The sequence below is a fragment of the Myotis yumanensis genome, unplaced genomic scaffold (genome assembly GCF_028538775.1).
Source record: "Myotis yumanensis isolate MYYU_CA2020_CCGP unplaced genomic scaffold, mMyoYum1.0.hap1 SCAF_14, whole genome shotgun sequence".
Lineage (NCBI taxonomy): Eukaryota > Metazoa > Chordata > Mammalia > Chiroptera > Vespertilionidae > Myotis > Myotis yumanensis.
Window position 1 is genome coordinate 3645703 of NW_027223765.1, and position 19397 is coordinate 3665099.

The 19397-nt window shown below is 56.1% G+C and overlaps 1 protein-coding gene across 1 annotated transcript; it reads left to right on the forward strand.

Moving 5' to 3' along the window:
- Nucleotides 1-4382: 4382 nt before the first annotated feature.
- Nucleotides 4383-19245, forward strand: IL5RA (interleukin 5 receptor subunit alpha). The gene is made up of 10 exons (XM_070391445.1): nt 4383-4434; nt 5220-5365; nt 6561-6699; nt 7233-7386; nt 7458-7645; nt 10784-10929; nt 11823-11961; nt 16159-16252; nt 16896-16980; nt 19159-19245. The coding sequence occupies exons 1-10, from the start codon at nt 4383-4385 to the stop codon at nt 19243-19245; spliced, it is 1230 nt and encodes a 409-aa protein (XP_070247546.1).
- The last annotated feature ends 152 nt before the right edge of the window (nt 19246-19397 follow it).

Sequence of the window (19397 nt, forward strand, 5' to 3'; positions counted from 1 at the left end):
TATTCAGGGTCTTTTTAGGTTCCATATAAATTTTTGGAGTGTTTGTTCTAGGTCTGTGAAATACGGATTGCATTGAATCTCTAGATTGCTTTGCATAGTATGGACATTTTAATAATGTTGATACTACCAATCCATGAACATGGTATATTCTTCCACTTGCTTATATCTTCCTCTGTCTCTTTTTTCAATGTCCTGTAGTTTTCTGAGTACAGATCTTTTACCTCCTTGGTTAAGTTTATTCCTAGGTATCTTAATTTTGTCGTTGCAATGGTAAATGGGATTTTTTAATTTTTTTTTTTAGTTTCTCTTTCTGAGAGTTCATTCTTAGTATATAAAAATGCCATCGATTTCTGGGTACACCTTGGCTTCTTTATTCTTCCAGTCCCCCCTCCCCTGCCCCCAAGAGGTAGGTTTTATTGCTGATTCCATTGTGAGGACAAAATGAGGAAGTTACAGTAAACGCTCACTCACAAGGGCCTGGCGGAGCGTGAATCCTCCGAGCTGCTCTTCAATTCCTGAGCGCTGAGGTCGCATCTGGGGCTCGGGGTCACCCCGCTGACTCAAAAAGCCTCCAAAAACAGGGCTGCCAATGCAACTCTGGTTCCATAACAAATACCCCGGGCCGCAGAATAAGCCGAAAAGGTGAAAAAGACGGCGCAGTATTTATGAGTCTGAACTTCAGTAGAATCTGACCAGTTCTCAGGAACACTGGGGAACCCCATCGCCGACTGTCAAGATTTTACCCAATTTTCTAGAAACATCTACAGGGCAAGAGGCCCGCTCCTATGCTCTCCCAAATTTCAAAAGACACGTCTAAGGCCTGCGGAGCCAGGTGCTCCGAGGGCACTCGAGGAATTGTTGACTCACTAGGTGAAAGGTCACCGTGGAAGGAACTGAACCTGCCTGTCTGCCATGTCGGGAGCCACCTGTGTCTGCTTCCTTCTGCGTGATTTGAGTCTCATGTTCACAGCGTCATGCTTTCCTGCGGGGTCTCAGTGGGCAGCCATGAGAGGGAGAATGGGTTGAACCTATTGTCGTTCTGATGTAACTTTAAGCCAGTAAAGTAGCGCTGTTCTTTTTTTAAAAAAAATATATTTTATTGATTTTTTACAGAGAGGAAGGGAGAGAGATAGATAGTTAGAAACATCGATGGGAGAGAGACATCGATCAGCTGCCTCCTGCACATCTCCCACTGGGGATGTTCCCGCAACCCAGGTACATGCCCTTGACCAGAATCGAACCTGGGACCTTTCAGTCTGCAGGCCGACGCTCTATCCACTGAGCCAAACCGGTTTCGGCAAGTGGCGCTGTTCTTGCACAATGACATAGCGCCCAGTTGACCTCTATTCAACAGGGTGTGTGGGTGAAAGAGGTGGCCCCAAGAACAAAGCGATTTGGGTTGTCTTCCCAGCTGGGGTAATTGCGATGTCTGGGACCAAAAGTTTTGGGGGGTCCTGGGCCAATGCGGGGGTCTTTCAGGGAACAGAGCAGAGAGGGGGCAGAATTACAGAAGACAGGCTTGGCATTTATCCATCTCACCAAACGTGGTCATTCTTGGCGATATTTAGACTCCGATTTGAGTGTCTTGTGTTGTTAATAGAACAACTAATTTCCTTTCAAAGGCACCATCTTTTCTGATAAAAAATATCACAATGAGCCGGTCAGTGTGGCCCAGCGGTTGAGCGTCAGCCTCTGAACCAGGAGGTCAGGGTTTGATTCCCGGTCAGGGCGCATGCCTGGGTTGCAGGTTTGATCCCCAGTAGGGGACGTGTAGGAGGCAGCCGATCCATGATTCTCTCTCATCACTGATGTTTCTGTCTCTCTCTCTCTCCCTCCCCCTTGCTCTCTCTGGAATCAATAAAAATATGTATTTAAAACAAACAAAATATCACACTGATAGGTGAAAAAAAAAGGATATGGCTATTTTATGGCAAAACAGACTCATCGTCAAAAATGTTTGAATGGTGACATTTGGAAAAGAATTCTGTTTTCAGCAGCTGTAAAACCCGAATGCATGACACATTCTAGGACAGAGCGCTTGGTTATGTAAAATATCCGATTGTCTCCCCGCGGAGACGGTCAAGGGTTTCACTACTCATTTCAACAATTTAATTGCGGAGGATAAAGAGCCATTTATTTTTTTTATGAGGGTGGTTGTAACAAGCCACTTGCCTTTCCAGTCAGTGGAAGTCACGAGGGAGTACCAGGCCTGCATTTTTTTTTTTCCTCTGACCCGGAATGCCTCCCGCTAATGAAAATCAGTAGGAAGACAGCACAGGCAACATCACTCCAGAACATGCCGACATTTAGAGCCCGCAGCTTCTGAACCCGAAGAGGAAGCTGTCTTTGCTGTTGGCCGGGGGCCTTTTATCTGTGCCTCTCAGGCTCAGTCAATGCTAATGCTTCCCTTTATGAAAACCTCACAGGTTGAAACTTTGTAAGGTGTTAAAATGCCTGCTTCCATTGTCATTGTCATTGTCGCTGTGAAAATGCTTGCCCTGCCTGGCACGGGGTCACCGGAGAGAAAGAAGACACAAAATTATTTTTGAGCAAAAGGGGCATCATTCTGATTAGCCACCCTTACGTTTCTTTCTAAAAGGAACTGAGTAACGTACATGCTGTTTCTGTCCTCTCCGTTGTGACATTTCAGCAGTTGCGTTAGGAAGGAGAGATAGTGGCACCTTAAGTTAGTTACGTAGTAAGTGAAGATGTAATAATGAGGAAAGAGTGGGCTGTTTTGATGGTATTTCCTGAACGTACCCGTGGAGCCAACGTCTACCTTTGTGGTTCTACCAGAATTACATTTGGGAAATACCAACCCACTTAGATCCATGAGGACAGAACACGGGCTTTGCTGGGGGACGGTCCGAGATCGGGTCTGAGTGCCGTTATGCGCCCGCTGTTTGGTCTTTGAGGAATGACTGATGTAAATAGGATGATGCCCGCGCCCTGCACCGTAGGGGGGGGGGGGGAGGGGGGCAGGAGGGACCGCAGGGAGGGCTGGTCTGTAAAAGCCGGCAGCGCACACAGGGTGGAAGCCACACGTGCGGTCTGTTCTTTAAGGTTAAGTTCATAAGGAAAATGCTTCCAAAACTTGCCCCGGGAACACTCAGATGTCCCATCTGCAACCCCCAAAGGCCCTGCGCCCTCCTCCGGACCCTCAAGCCAGACGCAGACAGACCCACCCACACCGCCCGCTGCCACGCCCGCTCTTCAAACCTCTCCACCCAAAGGCATCTCCGCTGTGAAACTGTTGCAAGCAGCAGAAATCCCTCTGTGTTTTCTCCAGGCCGATATCTGTTTTCTTTCTTTTTATTTTTTTAAAATATAGTTTTACTGATTTCAGAGAGGAAGGGAGAGTGAGAGAGAGAGAAACATCAATGATGAGCGAGAATCATGGATCCGCTGCCTCCTGCACGCCCCACACTGGGGATCGAGCCCACAACCCAGGCCTGTGCCCTGACCAGGAATCGAACTGTGACCTCCTGGTTCATAGGTCACCGCTCAGCCACTGAGCCGCGCGGCCGGGCGTGATCCTGATGTTTTCAATTCCTCTTATGGTCACTCCCCCTCCGGTTCGCTCGGCCTCCCCGGAGCTCGAGGCACCATGAGTGTCTGGTAGGCCCCGGATGGACGGGAACTGCTCTCCCCACATCACTGCCGTGTTAGATTGAAGCTTCCTGGCACGGTGCTCATCTCCAGTTCTTGCTCGGGAGATTGGGGACGGTGTTTCTTCCCCATCCCATCCTGTGCCTGGAGCCTCTCTGTTCAAAGGCCTGCCCTGGTCCCTGCTGGCCAACCACCGTCCTCTCCTGGTTGCTGTGCTCTCTCTGCCCTCCCTGTGCCCCCCCCCCCCCCAACACCTGTCCCCGCTCTGTGTGCCTTTAGGAATCAACTGGGAAGTCTCTACACCTGCTGTGCCCGGACACACCTCCGCGGGAGCGAGCAGTTATTAGGTTGGACGACGATGACCCTTAGGAAGATCCGTGCATGTTTGTGCTTCTAGCATCTATTCTAGCACCTAACAGCGCTCACAGGTGTTGGTTAAAAGGCCAGATGACTGCGTTGTTCTTTAGAAAGGGGCTGTCGGCTTGTCTTAAACATGGCCACGTGACTCTTCTTCTGTTTTCTGTAGGTCTGATCGCCATGGCGCCCACATTCCTGATTCTCTTGGGGGCCGCCGTCGCACTGGGAGCAGACGTACGTCCTGATAAAAACTGTAAGTGCCACCTATTGAAGTCAGTCATGTCTCTTAAGAAACAGAGCACATTGCAGAAGTGCTAGCGTGGTTTTCTGCGAAAGGGTCCCTCAACTGGGAAATTATACGTGGATTAAAAAGAAAGTGGTAGAGTATTCGTCCTCAGAATGCAAACTCTTGAAACATGCTGGATCTTGAGAAAGCAAATGGAGCTGCCGTGGGAAGTCCTTCTGCCAGTGTGGGGGCTCCGGTCCCACAAAATAGAGCCAGGGAAGAAAGGCTTTTCCCGGCAAGGCCTTTAGGAGCCCCACAAGCAGAGAATAACTACCTCCCGCGGTGCTTGCTGGGAGTGTGTGGACCATGGACCGGTGTGAAGTCACAGTCCCGTGGCCCCACCTGTTGGGCCTGAGGGAATAACTCCCTGTGGTGGTGTCAGCGACTTACATCTGCGCCGTCCACTGCAGGAGCCACTGGCCATTGGTGACTACTGAGCACCTGAAATATGGCTTCTGCACCAGAGGCAAGGAAGGTTTTATTATTTTTAAAAATAATTTTTTCTTTTATTGATTTCAGAGAGGAAGGGCAAGGGAGAGAGAGAGAAACATCAAGGGTGAGAGAGAATCATGGATCGGCAACCTCCTGCACGCCCCCTATTGGGGATCCAGCCCACAACCCGGGCATGTGCCCTGACCGCAAATTGGACTGTGACCTCCTGGTTCATAGATCAATGCGCAACCATTGAGCCACACAGGCCGGGCTGAAATTATGTTTCTAATAAATAAAGATACAGTAAAATATTCATAATTCACGAAAGATCTGTAGACGTCACAGGTAAACACACCTGGGCCAAGTAAAACAAAAGGATAATGAGTTAAAAGCAGCTTTGAAGGCACTGCCTCCAGAATCAGGTCGGTTCTGTGCCCTCTAAGAGCCTGTCAAACGCCGCCCTGCACAGAAAGTAGTTCACAGCTCTAGGAAGCGCGGCCGTGGACACTGACCCTGCCCTCCTCCTTCTGACCAGTCTCACTCCTCCCGCCCGTCAATTTCACCGTTCACGCCGTGGGTTTGGCGCAAGTGCTCTTACGCTGGGACCCGAATCCTGACCAAGAGCCCGGGTTGATCAAGCTCGGCTACCGCGTGAAGATCCACGTGCCGGAGGACGAGGAAGTGAGTGCGCACCCGACGACCCTCCCCTTTAGAGTCATGTTAACCTCCATGGCCCTTCCCTTATCCCAGGGAACGTCCCCCGACAACACGGCCGCGGGCTCTGCCCCACGCTCCCCTAGAGCAGCGGCTCTGTGGGAATGTCGGGGAGCCAGCCGGGCCCGCGCAGGCCATGGGGCAGCCCAGGACATCTGAACGTTGGGGCGATTCTCTCTCACGTTTCGTAGCGTCTGAGGCTCCGTGGAGTGGATGTCGGTTTTATGTTTTTCTCTAAAATAGCCCTCAAAGCGGAAGAGGCTGGCTGAGTAAAACGGGGTGGGGGAGGGCGGATCACCGCACCAAAGGCCAAGTTCAAATCCCTGTTCCTACTTTTGCAACCTTAGACCAGACACTTAACATCTCAGGCCCCAGCCAAGTTCCCTGCGGGTCATGTTAGAGCGCCTGGAACCTAGCAGGTGCCCAATAAAGGTACACGGAGGGTGCAACATCGCCGAGCGCGCCCACGCTCAGTCAGTATGCATTCTAGAGACTTCTATGCGAGGAAGGGGCCTCTGGGAGGATACTGAGGGAGAGTTGGTGGTCAGAGGGAGCGGGGCCGGTGTGTCAGCTTTTGTTGGTTTTTATAAGAAGAACGAGAGGCTCGGTGCACAAATTCATGCACGGGTGGGGTCCCTCGGCCTGGCCAGCCATCAGGGCCAATCGAGACCTGCCGGCTGGGGGAAGGGACCGCGGGAGGTTGGCTGTGGGAGCGCACCGACCACCAGGGTGCAGCTCCTGCATTGAGCATCTGTCCCCTGGTGGTCAGTGCGTTGTCATAGTGACCGGTTGACCAGTTGTAATGGTCACTTAGGCTTTTATATATGTAGATGAGTTCGTGTATCTTTGAGAAAATGATTATGATGTTTTCATTATATGGGTTTTCTAAAGCCAGGAATAATTACTAGAATTGGGTAACTTATTCATTTTGTAATAATTGCTTTATGGAGGAATGGTTTCCGGGTAAAAAGCTGTCCAGATTTACTGTATACAACGTACTGAGTTCAGGGGTGAGGATAGACTCTGGGGCTGTGGGCTTTTTAGCAAACATATTGCATTTTATGTGCCATTTAAGAATCAGAAGAAAATGTGTGTTTGATTAAAATAGTTCACGTCAGGCTATTCCCTTTTACGTACCAGGACCCCTGGGTTTTATTTCTAGTATGAAACCAAGAACACGGAGAGCGAACGGGCGGCCGCTCTTCACCGCGGCTTCTCAGCCAGCGTGCGGACGGTCCCCTGGGAAGAGCCCTCCCTTCTGGTGAGCGACTGGGTGTCCGCCGAGCTCCCGCCCGCCCCAGGTGAGGCCCCGAAGCCCAGGCGCACGCGCGGCCTTTGTAGGTGGGGGGCAGCCGGACGAACAGCTCACGTGTCCCGGGTCACACGAGCCCCCCAGCCTTCTTCCCACCAGTCACACCCTCACCAAGGCTGACCCCAGCAAGTCAGCCCGTTGCACACAGTAGGTTCCATAATACGTGGCGACAATCCCTTTTCCTTTTCGGCCTCACCTCTATTTCTCCCAGTGGTCGTGGGAGGGAGGGAGGAGGAGAGAGGGAGAGAAACACGTGTGAGACAGATACAGCGATGGGCTGCCTCCCGCATGTGCCCCAACCGGTGCCAGGGATGGAACCTGCAGCCCAGGCACGTGCCCTTGACCGGGAATCGAACCTGCCACCCTTTGGTCTGCGGGTTCTAACCACTGAGCAACCGGCCAGGGTGACAATCCCTTTTTGAAGACGGAGGAGCTGTCCCCCACCCCTGTGGTTTCCGGGGAAGTACAGGACGCGGGAGCTGTCGCCACAACGTCTCGTTCTTTCCATTCGCCGCCATCCAGGGTCTCCTGGGACCGCCGCGGTGAACTTGACCTGCTCCACCAGCACCTTGGCGAGCAACGGGACGCGCGCCCGGCCCTACCACGTTTCTCTGCGCTGCGCCTGGCTGGGGGGCGCCCAGGCCCCCGAGGACACGCAGTACTTCCTCCGCTACAGGTGGGCGGCCGCTGTCCCTGGGCGCGTGGCCGCTGCCCCCGCCTCGCACACTCACGCGTGTCGCCCTGCAGGTATGGTGCGAGGACGGAGGAGTGCCGCCGGTACAGCCAGGACCCGCGGCAGAGGAACGTGGCCTGCTGGTTCCCGAGGACGGGCATCGACGCCAAAGGGCGGGACCGGCTCGCCGTGCAGGTCAGCGGCTCCAGCGCCCGCGCGGCCATCCAGCCATACGACAGGCTGTTTGCTCTTCACGAGATCGGTGAGACGGCACAGACCGAGGCGCAGCCCGGGAGGGTTGTCAACATCCCTGAGTTTGACTCCTTTTCTTCTTTTTTGTTGTTGTTAATCTCCACCCAGGGATATTTTCCCCAGTGAGTTTTAGAGAGAGTGGAAGGGAGGGGTTAAGTGACAACAAGAGAAAGAGAGAGAGAGAAACATCAATGTGAAAGAGACACACTGATTGGTTGCCTCCTAACCCTAAGCCTAACCCTCCTTCCTGCACACACCCAACCAGGCTGGGGACTGAACCTGCCACCCAGGTGCATGACCTTGCCCAGGAATCGAACCCAAGACCCTTCGGTCTGCGGGCCGATGCTCTAACCCAGGGGTCCTCAAACTACGGCCCACGGGCCACATGCAAATACAAATATTGTATTTGTTCCCGTTTTGTTTTTTTACTTCAAAATAAGATATGTGCAGTGTGCATAGGAATTTGTTCATAGTTTTTTTTTTAAACTATAGTCCGGCCCTCCAACGGTCTGAGGGACAGTGAACTGGCCCCCTGTTTAAAAAGTTTGAGGATCCCTGCTCTAACCACTGAACACACCAGCTGGGGCTTCACTCCTTTTCTGATGCCCGCGGGGACAAGGCTTCTCGGCCTCCACACCCCGACATGTTTGGCCGGATGGTGGCATTGCGGGCTGGACTGGACATTGTGGGGCTGGGCTGTGGCGTTGGGGAACCAATGCCAGTGTTGGGTGCTGGATGGTGGTGTTGGGGCCAGATGGTGGTGTTGGGGGCTGGATGGAGGTGTTGGGGGGCCGGATGGTGGTGTTGGGGGCCGGATGGCGGTGTTGGGGGGCGGATGGTGGTGTTGGGGGCCGGATGGCGGTGTTGGGGGGCGGATGGTGGTGTTGGGGGCCAGATGGAGGTGTTGGGGGGCGGATGGTGGTGTTGGGGGCCGGATGGCGGTGTTGGGGGCCGGATGGAGGTGTTGGGGGCCGGATGGAGGTGTTGGGGGGCGGATGGCGGTGTTGGGGGCCGGATGGCGGTGTTGGGGGCCAAATGGTGGTGTTGGGGGCCGGATGGTGGTGTTAGGGGGCTGGATGGCGGTGTTGGGGGCCGGATGGTGGTGTTGGGGGCCGGATGGCGGTGTTGGGGGCCGGATGGCGGTGTTGGGGGCCGGATGGCGGTGTTGGGGGGCTGGATGGCGGTGTTGGGGGCCGGATGGCGGTGTTGGGGGGCGGATGGCGGTGTTGGGGGCTGGATGGCGGTGTTGGGGGCTGGATGGCGGTGTTGGGGGCTGGATGGTGGTGTTGGGGGCCGGATGGCGGTGTTGGGGGCCGGATGGTGGTGTTGGGGGGCGGGCTGGGCATTGGAGGGAGCTCAGCTTGTACCTAGCAGATGCCAGAAGGCCCTCCCGGGCCAATGTGACAACAGAAATGTCTCCAGACATTTCCCACTGTCCTGTGGGCACAGACTCCCCTGTGGAAACCCCTGCACCGGAAGGGGAACCAGCTCCCGCTGGAGGGCCTCACGTCAGCCCCCAGCTCTGCGGGGGCCCAGGCATCGCTGCCCAAGGGTCCCTGATGGCCTGGTGACTCCTCCGAGCAGTTCGGGTTTCTTGCCCACAAGGGGGGCCTCAGCTGGCCCAGGTGGCCGGGCTTCCAGGCCTGAGGTCTCTCCTGCCCGAGCTGCCACCCCACCAACGGCCCCTCACCACGTTGGTCGCCTCCCTCAGCCTGTGAGCGCGGCTGTAAACACACCCCTCGGGGGTCCTCGCCTCCCTCCTCCGAACCCCCATTAGTGACACTCATCCGGACCGTCCCACACAGCAAGCGTGGTGATGGGCACCGGTCTCGGGGGCGGGTCATGCGTGGGGGCGGGTCATGCGTGGGGGTGGGTGTGGGTCCTGGCTCCACCCACCAGCCGAGTGTCTGTAGACAAGCCGGCCACTCCTGGGGCCTCAGTCTGACCTGAGAAATGGGGAGATGAACACTCCCTACGAGGTTCTGTGAGAGCGCGTGTGTTCGTGATGATACCATCTCAGGACAGTGCCTTGTGTGGGCATCCACTAAACACGCAAAATGCCACTGTTTAAAGGACACGGCCAGGCTGTGGCATATCTGTGTCCATATCGAATGGAAGACGCTCTGTTTAAAGGGTCCCGCATTTCCTAAAGAGCAATGCGATTCTCCTCACTAGCATATTCCTAGCGACTTAGCAATGTCACAACAACATAACAAAACGCTGAGGAGGCCGTGGGACACGATGAAACGGACGTGGAGGTGGACGCAGCCCGACAGGCCGCCACGGGGGCTCATTCGTGGACCTGAGGTCCAGCTCTCTGCGTCCAGTTCCTCAGGTTACCAAAACAAAGACGTTTCTGGTTAAAAACTTTCTGGGTAGGGAAAGGCACTGGTAGCCCGTCCCTGTGACTCACTCACTGTGAGATCTTAGGCGCATGACCTCTGACAAGAACACTCCCTCAGAGATCATTTCCACTCACGTCACATGCCGGGGGCGCAGTGAGGCCTGGGCGGGAGGACGCGGGGCGGCTAAGTCCAGGCGCGATGAGCCCAATCCGTTCTTTTCATGCCAGAGACGACCAACCCTTTCCCCTCCGTCCATCCCCCCAACCAACCCAAACAGGACCCACCAACAGCTCGGAACGAAAGCTGCCCCGAGAGGGGCAGTGCCATCGGGCGCACACCTGCGCGGTGGGGGCGGGGCCTGGGGGCGCTCAGGGTGATTTCTCTTCGGGATCAGTTTACCCTCCAACTCGAGAAGTAAAAGTGGGGTGGAGGGGGGCGGCCGGAGTGACTCAGTGGTTGAGCATCAACCTATGAACCAGGAGGTGGAGGTTTGATTCCGGGTCGGGGCACAGGCCCAGGCTGTGGGCTCCATCCCCAGTGCGGGGCGTGCAGGAGGCAGCCAACCCATGATTCTCTCTCCTCGTTGATGTTTCTGCCTCTCATTTCCTCTCCCTTCCTCTCTGAAATCAATAAAATTATTTTTTTAAAAAAATAACAAAACTTTTTAGAAAAGGGGCGGGGTTTCCACGTGGGCCTCGCCCTCAGCGACCAGCAGGGCGCCACCGGGGGCCATGAGGCCTGTGGCCCGGAGGTCAGTGCTGGACGTGTCAGCCCCGCTCACGGACCTCTCCGTCTCTGACCAGATCGCGTCAACCCTCCAAGGAACGTCACGGCCGAGGTCCAGGGGAGCCGTCTGCACGTCCGCTGGGAGAAGCCTGTGTCCGCCTTCCCGGGCCATTGCTTTGAGTACGAAGTGAGACTCTACAACACAAGGAAGCAGTACTTCCAGGTAAGCCCGCGACTCTTCCCACACGTGTGCAAAGGTCACCCCAGGGACCCAGTGCTCCAGGAGTCAGGTGATCACTCCTGTTAGAGGCGGAACTGAGGCTCAGGGGCTCGAAAGCTGCCCTGCGGGTCCCTGGAGGGAGAGCTAGGGTTCAACCTGCCCCGAAGTCTCCCCTCTTCCTGCTTCCCTGACACACACCCCCTGCACCCCCAGTTGCACATCAGGGATCAGCAAACTTTTTGGCAAAAGACCAGCTATTGTCGGCTTTGCAAGTCCCACGGTTTCGGCCGCCGTCCCCGAGTCTTGTGTGGGACAAGCGCCGCCATCGGCGGCCCAGACGCCAGCGGGCGCAGTGTGTGCCTGACCCTCTCCTCCTGGCCCAGGTTCACGCGCGTTGCCTGTGGCAGGGACTGTTACTCTTTCGCTCGTTTTCAATTATTTAAAGGTACAGAACGCACTCTTACTTCGCAGGCCTGGCAGAAGCGGGCAGCCGGCCGGAGGGGCCTGGGCCTGTCCTTTGCTGATGCGACAGAGGACGGAGAGCGAGGGAGCACAGAGGGAGGAGGGACACGGCGAGGGGCGGGGCGTGGTGCTGTCAGCCACTCGGGTCCCTCAACCTGGGGACACCATGGGTACCCAGGGGGCCATCTCGACCTGACACTCGCCCGTTTTATTTACTTGGGCTACAAGAGTGCTTCCCCCTGCAGAGTGACTGCCGCCACCCCCTCCACCCCGAGCAGCCCGAAACAAACTCGCCAGTACGTGTCCTGTTGACGGACAGTGGCTCGCTGGGCAGCGAGTCCCGTTACGTATAGATGACCTCTCTCTCTGAGCGCTGGCATTACTGAGCTCCGTGTCTAGAGCTTTACTAGAATCCAACTTTTTTTCCCGTTTAGACAGAAAAAATGACGACCAATGAGTTCACCACAACAGTTCATGACATTTCTAAGTATTGCATCAAAGTGCGGGCCGCCGTGAGCTCCGTGTGCAGAGAGCGGGGGTTCTGGGGAGAGTGGAGTCCAGCGATTTCCGTGGGTGAGTATCGTGCATTGGACTATTTATTTTACTATTTCTGTTTAAAAAATGTTTTGATTTTAGAGAGAAAGGGAGGGGGAGAGAGAGAGAAACATCTCTCAGCTGCCTCCTGCACGCCTCCTGCTGGGGATCAAGCCCAGAAGCCGGCACGTGCGCTGACCAGGAATCAAACCAGAGACCTCTTGGTGCCCAGGATGGCGCCCAACCCACTGAGCCACACGGGCCAGGGCCCTTGCATTTCCTTCCAAGCCAGCAAGCTTATTCCTGGTGAAGGCAGAGAATCCCAGCCCACGCTCTAACTGCTGAGCCACACAGGCCAGGGCAGGCGCACATGTATCTTTTGAATAACAGAATTAGCAGTTTCACTTTATCAGCCCTGGCATCACCTGCCCTTCCTCAACTGGCTCCCAGGTCTTATCGGGCCGGCTCACTTCCCGCTTTCTACGTCTTTCTCTTTTCTAAACTTGCTCAACTTCTGCATTCTGCTGTCCCCGTTGTCCTCGCTGCCCCCGGGTGACGCCCCCTTCCCGACCCTGGGGAGCCCTGCCCTCTCTGAGGTCTTCCCCTCTCACCCCAGCGAAATGCAGATGCCCCGCGGGAAGCCTCGGGGTGGGGAGGGGACTTCTGGCGGCCCCGCCCTTCCCGTGGGCGCCCACCCGTGTCCACTTGCGCTTACTCCCGCCCCGCGTCCCGGGTCAGGCTCAGGCACTCGAGTCCTGCTCCTCGGGGACCAGGTCACCCCCAATCCCAGGCTGTGCCCCTCACACAGGGCCTCGCCCGGCCCTCGGAGGCCAGGATCTATACGACACCTCACAGGTGCCTTCAGGGGATTCATGGTCGAGGGGCGCAGCGTGTGGCCCCGGGCAGCACACCTGTCGGCAGGGTGTGCAGGTGGCTCAGCGGTCAGCGTCGTGGGGCAGAGGGTGGGAGGCCTGCGCATGTGCTTCAGGACGCAGGGATGGTCCCGCCCCTCACCCGCCCAGGGGGGACTGGCCGGGGCGCTGCTGGGAGAGCCCCCCTCTGCCCCTGCTTCTCCCCTGCAGGCTCCCCCCCCCCCCCCCCGCCCCCAGCACAGCACCCAGGGCTGCAGGCCCTCCCGGGCCCAGCCCCCCAGGACTTTCTTCCCTGTAAGGCAGGGGTGGGGAGCCTTTTTTTCTGCCAAGGCCCACGTGGATAATTATAACATCATCCATGGGCGAAATTATCCACTTAAACATTCTGCCCTGGCAGGTTGGCTCCATGGATAGAACATCGGCCCACGGACTGAAGGGTCACGGGTTCGATCCCAGTCAAAGGCTTGTATCCGGTTGCAAGCTCCATCACCGACCATGCTGGAGGCAGCCGATCAGTGTGTCTCTCTCACATTGATGTTTCTCTCTCTCTCTCTCTCTCTCTCTCCCCCTCCCTCCTTCCCTCCTCCACTCTCTCTAAAAATCAATGGAAAAATATCCTCGGGTGAAGATTAACAAAAGTTAATAAATAAAATGTATTCTAGATAGTAGTCTTTGAAAAAAAATTAGCCTGCTAGATTTGGTCAAACATTTCATTAATTCACTCCTAATGCCGTGGCAGGGCCGGACCAAATGATTTCACGGGCCCTCAGACCAGCCATTCCCCACCCCTGCTCAGGGCTAGGGACCTACTGAAGTAGCTAAAGGCTGCGGTCAGCGTGGAGAAGTGAGCCAGCAGGGCCCCGAGGGGTAAGCCTGGCCTGCCCCTTGCCAGGAGGTGACCTGGAGCCAGGAATCCAGCGTCCAGGGCCTGCTTTGCACCGTGGGGCGGAGTGGGCATACGGGCTGAAGGAGTCAGTACCCATCACGTACTCAGCTGTATGACCGTGATTATAATTAAGCACATTGTGTCAAAACGGCCGGAGAGCTAGCCCCCTGGACTCTAAGACCACGGCGTCCCAGAGCAGGCGAGGCTGTGCCCAGAGGGAGGGCCCCAGAGGCAGAGCTGGGACCAGGCCTCCGTCTTTTCCCCCTCGGTTGCCCCGTCTTACCCCACTGCACACCCCATGCTGCCCACCCTCTTTTCTGGGTTATAAAACAGAGTTTTCACGAGTTGGCCCATTCTCGAGGTTGAATGGCCAGATGTCAGAAAAGATGGAGGCCCAAGTCCCCAGAAACCGAGGCCGGGCCGTGTCTGAAAAGCAAGGGATGGGGGAGCCTAGGGGACCCTGGGGGCCGCACCGTGAGGAGACTTCCTCTTTCCAAGCTTACCTCTGCAGGCCGCACAGCCTGCCCACCAGTTTCCTGAAAAGAAACCTCTTTGAGTTTCTCCTTGAGTCAGAAAATTCACCTTCTAGGGAAACACTTGTTCTTAAGAAATTCTCTGACTCCAGAGACTCCAGAATTCAAATTCATCCTTCTCAGGGGCGGCCCAACTTTTACTACGGCCTTGAATCGCCAGCCATCGCCAGCGGAGACACCCTGTGTGTGTGTGTGTGGGGGGGGGGGGGGGGGGGGGGGGAGTCCGCCTCGAGCTATTGTCTGAGTGAGAGGAAATGGGATTTTTAGTCACTATTTTGCTTGAATGAATAGCTGAGCAGCAGATAACCCCGTCCTTTCTGTGTGGCGTGAGTTTGGGAAGCTCTGGCCCTCAGTTTACCCGCCAGGTGTGTGTCCTTGGAGGTGAAGCCGGCCGTGGTCTGTTCTCTGCGTGGGCTCTGTGCTCGGCACCGGGACCTGCAGCAGCCAACTGCCCACCATGCCCTCCGTGGCACCTCGCCTGCACCAAGCCCTTTATCGACGGAGAAATAAAATCAGTTGTCTCCATACTTCTGCTAATGCAGCGAGAATCTTCACTTATCAAAGCGAGAGCTGCGCCAACAGCTAGAGGGTGGTTTAACAGAAGGGTTTGTGTCGCCAGTCGGTCAGAAGGAACCGGTGCTTTATCAGGCCCGGGCACGCCAGGCCTCGGGCGTTGCGCCACGCGGGACGGAGTGGGCCACGTGTGGGACCCTGATAGTGGTTACATGGCGGCTCATTCCTTCTGCAGGACCCGGGCTTGACCTGTCTCACCCAGCTGCAGACGGTAGAACATTCTAGATTCTGTGTGTGTGCGTCTGAAGTTCATGGAGTTAATGACCTCAGATTTTTCTGGGATGCATTTCTAGTGCCTTAAAAAGTCCCTGTCCCCCCCCAAGTTGTCCTCAAAGCCCATAGAAGAATCTGTTTAGATTCTTCCAAACAGACTAGCAGCGAATTTAAGGAGAGTAAGGTAGAACTTAGCGACCATCGCCACCTCCTCCGCTTCCTGGCTGGGATGTGGGGGAAGGGAACGGGTCTCTGAGAATAAGACTGTATCTCACTCACAGTCTTATAAATATATTTTTATTGGTATAGAGAGGAAGGGAGAGGGAGGGATAGACACATCAAGGATGAGAGAGAATCAGTGATCGGCTGCCTCCTGCACGTCTCACACGGGATCCAGCCTGCAATGCAGGCATGTGCCCTGCCTGGGAATCGAGCCCTGGCCGCCTGGTTCATAGCGGACACCATTTTTGCTCACTACGAGTATCACCCCGTGTTACTGCCACTATAAGTTCAATTTCCAACTTTGTAAAGCATTTTGGTTGTGATGCGATTTGGTTACTGAGTAGGCCTACATTGTTGTAGCTTTTCCATCTGAAACCTTATTTACTCCACCCTGGCCGGCGTGGCTCGGTGATCAGAGCACCAGCCCACACACTGAAGGGTCGTATGTTCGATTCCCAGGCAAGGGCACATGCCTGGTTGCAGGATCCCTCCCTGCCCTGGGTCGGAGCGCAGGCAGGAGGCAACCAATGAATGTATCTCTCTCTCTCTCTCTCATGGATGTCTCTCTCTCTCCCCTTCCCCTCCCCGTCTTTCCCTCCCTTCCACACTCTCTAAAAAGCAGTGGAAAAAATACCCCCAGGCAAACATTTACAACAGATAAATAAAACCTGATTGCCCCCGAAAGCAGATGTGCTGCAGGTGGCATCGTAGGTAAACGTTCGCCACAGATACCTGCTGAGTAAATGATGCTTCGAGGTGAAAGGGGGCGACCCTGCCCGCATTTCCTGTCGCCCTCCTGTCTGCTCTGAAGGTGGGCTCCAAGCCCAGTGTCAGCCAGTGCCTGCGACTCCACGCCCCGCCTCCCGATCGCCCGGCCGCCCACCTCTCTTCTCTGTCACTGATTCTAGCTCCGTCTCCTCCTTTCCTTTTCCACCAGGAAACGAGGCGCAGAAGCCCTGGACAGAATGGTACCCGATCACGCTGGTGGCCGCCCTGTGCCTTGCCTTCGTCTCCTCCCTCGCCTGCAGGACGTAGGTCTCCTCCACGCTGGGTGCACCCTGGGCTGAGGTTGTCTGTTCACCCTCCGGCTGAATCCGCTGGGGCTCTTGCTGGGGGGTGGTTATGGAGGGGGGATATGGCACATCCGTGTCAGCGGGACCCCCGTTCCGAGATGAGAGTGAAGCCAATCAGAGGCTGAGAAATACCAGCCGGTGACTCGCAGACAGGGCCTCCACACAGTGTGGCCTGCAGCCTTGACACCATCTCCCTCCCCCGCCTTTTAAATATCTTTTTATTGACGTCAGAGAGGAAGGGAGAGGGAGAGAGAGAAATGTCAATGAGGAGAGAGAGTCATTGATTGATCGGCTGCCTCCTGCACGCCTTCCACTGGGGATGGAGCCCACCGTCAATGCTCTGACCAGAAATCGAACCGTGATCTCCTGGTTCATAGGTCGATGCTCGGCCACTGGACGGGTGCCATTCTGTGTCTCTCGGGTGATGCGGACGCCACCAGTGGCCTGCAGCCCCTGGGGTCCCCGACCATTACGGCCACATGTTTGTTGGGGGGTCTTGGCCAACACAGACTTGAAGACACCGAACAACAGGCCCTGCAGTCGGGAGGTCGGTGTGTAGCGTGACACTGAACGGCCTCACCCCCCTTCGCTCTCTTCTCAGATGTCACGTGTGGACCAAGCTGTTTCCACCAGTCCCAGGACCCAAAAGCCACATTCACGACTTCGCTGCCACAGTGAACTACGAGGTACGTCCAAGGTCCTTCCGCTGTGTCCTCCCTGCCAGGGTCGGCCCCCCGGGTTCCCACACGTAAGGCAGGTCTTCCCAGGAGCTCGGGCCCTGGGGCTGCAGGCGTCCCGCTTGGGCGGACGGCTTTGCTATGAACGTTCCTTTCCCTGCTCAGTCCCGTGTCCCTCACGGCCACACTGGGATCCGCGTTTCCCATCAGCCGCCTCTGACGGCCGTGGCCAGGCCTGCAGCCCCACGCACCGCCTTTCCCGGCTGTGGAGGAAGAGGCGTGGAGGGCCCAGTGCCCGCTGAGCTCTAACACCAAGGACCCGGGTTCTGCCGGGGGTGTCCTCATGGGTCTGGTCAACTGATTTCTCCCGAGCGGTGTATTCCTAGGCCCCAGTCACCGCTCAGGGTGCAGCTCAGCCACAGCGCATGGCTATGGCTCGCCGATGGTTCCAGCATCATTGGGGGACGGGGGTTGCGGGGGAGGGGACACTTTCCCCAGGGAATCATCTTGACATCTTTGTTGAAAAGTAGTTGTTCAGCCCCGGCCAGTGTTGCTCAGCTGTTGGAGCACCAGCCCGTGCACCAAAGGGTTGCAGGTTCAATTCTTGGTCAAGGACATGCACCTGGGTTGCAGAGCTGGGGGGGGGGGGGGGGCGGGAGGGAGAGTGCGCGCAGGTAGAATTGGGAAAAGCCAGTACCGCCTCCTGCTGTCTGCCCTGCAGCCCGGCTCTGCCCGTGAGAGGCTGTGGGAGCCAGTGGACAGCTGAGCACAGCTGGGCCACAGCTGGCAGTGCCTCAGCCTCTATCTCCAAAGGCAAAACCTGCCCGATCACTTTTGGGGCCTCGGCTGCCAGGACTTCAGGGGGCCCATCAGGGCCCTTGGCAGCGAGGGTTTGGCAAAGGCCTGGGAAGCACTGGGCTGGTGGGGAGGACACCTCTGCCTGTCGTACGGCTGTGCCCTGAGCGTGGCTGGCCCTAGGCTTCCCCCAGCCCCTTCTGCTCGTTCAGACCGAGTTAGAAATTAACATCAAAGGGGCAGGCACTTGGGGGGGGGGGCGGGGAAGGGGGTGAAAGAGGGATGAGTTGGCCTTTATTGTAAAACAGTCTTATTCTGCCCTGGCTGGCCTGGTGCTCAGTTGGTACAGCATGTGCCCAATACGCTAGGTTGTGGGTTCGATCCCGAGTCAGGGCACACACAGCAGCAGTCAATGAATAGCTAAAAGCCCTGGCTGGTCTGGCCCAGTGGATAGCGCGTTGGCCTGTGGACATTCCTCCCAGGTTCCGTTCCCAGTCAGGGCACCTGCCCGGGTTGCGGGCTCCATCCCCAGTAGGAGGCGTGCAGGAGGCAGCCGATCAATGGTTCCCTCTCATCATTGATGTTTCTATCTCTCTCTCCCTTCCTCTCTGAAATCAATATAAATAAATAAGATAAAAAATATGGATACCTTCACTTAAAAAAACGAATGCATAAATAAGTGGAACAACAAGTCAATGTTTCTCTCTCCAAAATCAAGTTAAACCCTCTTATTCTGAGCTTTCAGTTGGTTAGAGACGGTTCCCAGCCATCATTCGTTTCTGCGGTAGGAACAGAGGGTTCCCCCCGAAATCCAGGGGCCGTGGACGATGGAAGGTGCGTGAGGCGGAGACCACGCCTGTGGCAGGTCACGCACACCCGCACCCGGCAGGGCCTGGCGCAGACGCCGACAGCGTTTGGCTGAATATGGCCTCTCAGGGGCCGTGTCATTTTTTATCACAGATTTCCTAACTGGTATCAGTGTTACTTAAAATCACCAAAATGGGACGTAGCAAATGTGTCCTTGGACAGAATAGGATGGAGCTATTAAAAATGATGCAGCTCAAAACAATAAAAAAAAAGAAAAGAAAAAAGGGTGCGGCCACGGCACACACCATAGAATGCAAACGCCCTGGGTGCTACCCAGGAAGGAATCCGTTTGCGAAGCTGCTTCTGCGCTGACCTCGTAACTGCACAGATGAGTTTCCCCGCAGGAAAGGAGGCTGAGGGCCCGGGGCTGGGGGGCGGGAGGGGTCTATCCCGGGTATTTTTTCTCTTCTTTCTACTTGATTTGCCACATCGTCTTCACTGAACAGTTAGTTTTTAGAAGCAAAACAGACTTGTGCACCACGTGCCACGAGGCTGGAAGGAGAGCTGAGGGGGTTTGTCTTGCAGAAATCCGGGTCGCGAGAGACAGAGAGCGAAGTCATCAGCTACGTGGAGGAGCCCGGGCTGGAGGTCCTGGAGGACTTGGTGTTCTGACGGGGCGTGGACCACCGGCAGCGAGGACTGCTTCCCGCTCAGAGGCGTGGAGTTCCCCAACACCGGCTGTCACTGCGCCCGGGGCGGGCAGGGCGCCGGGGGATGCACCTCTTCCTCTGAGTCTCGTACAGCGCTGACCCCGAGGACGCGCT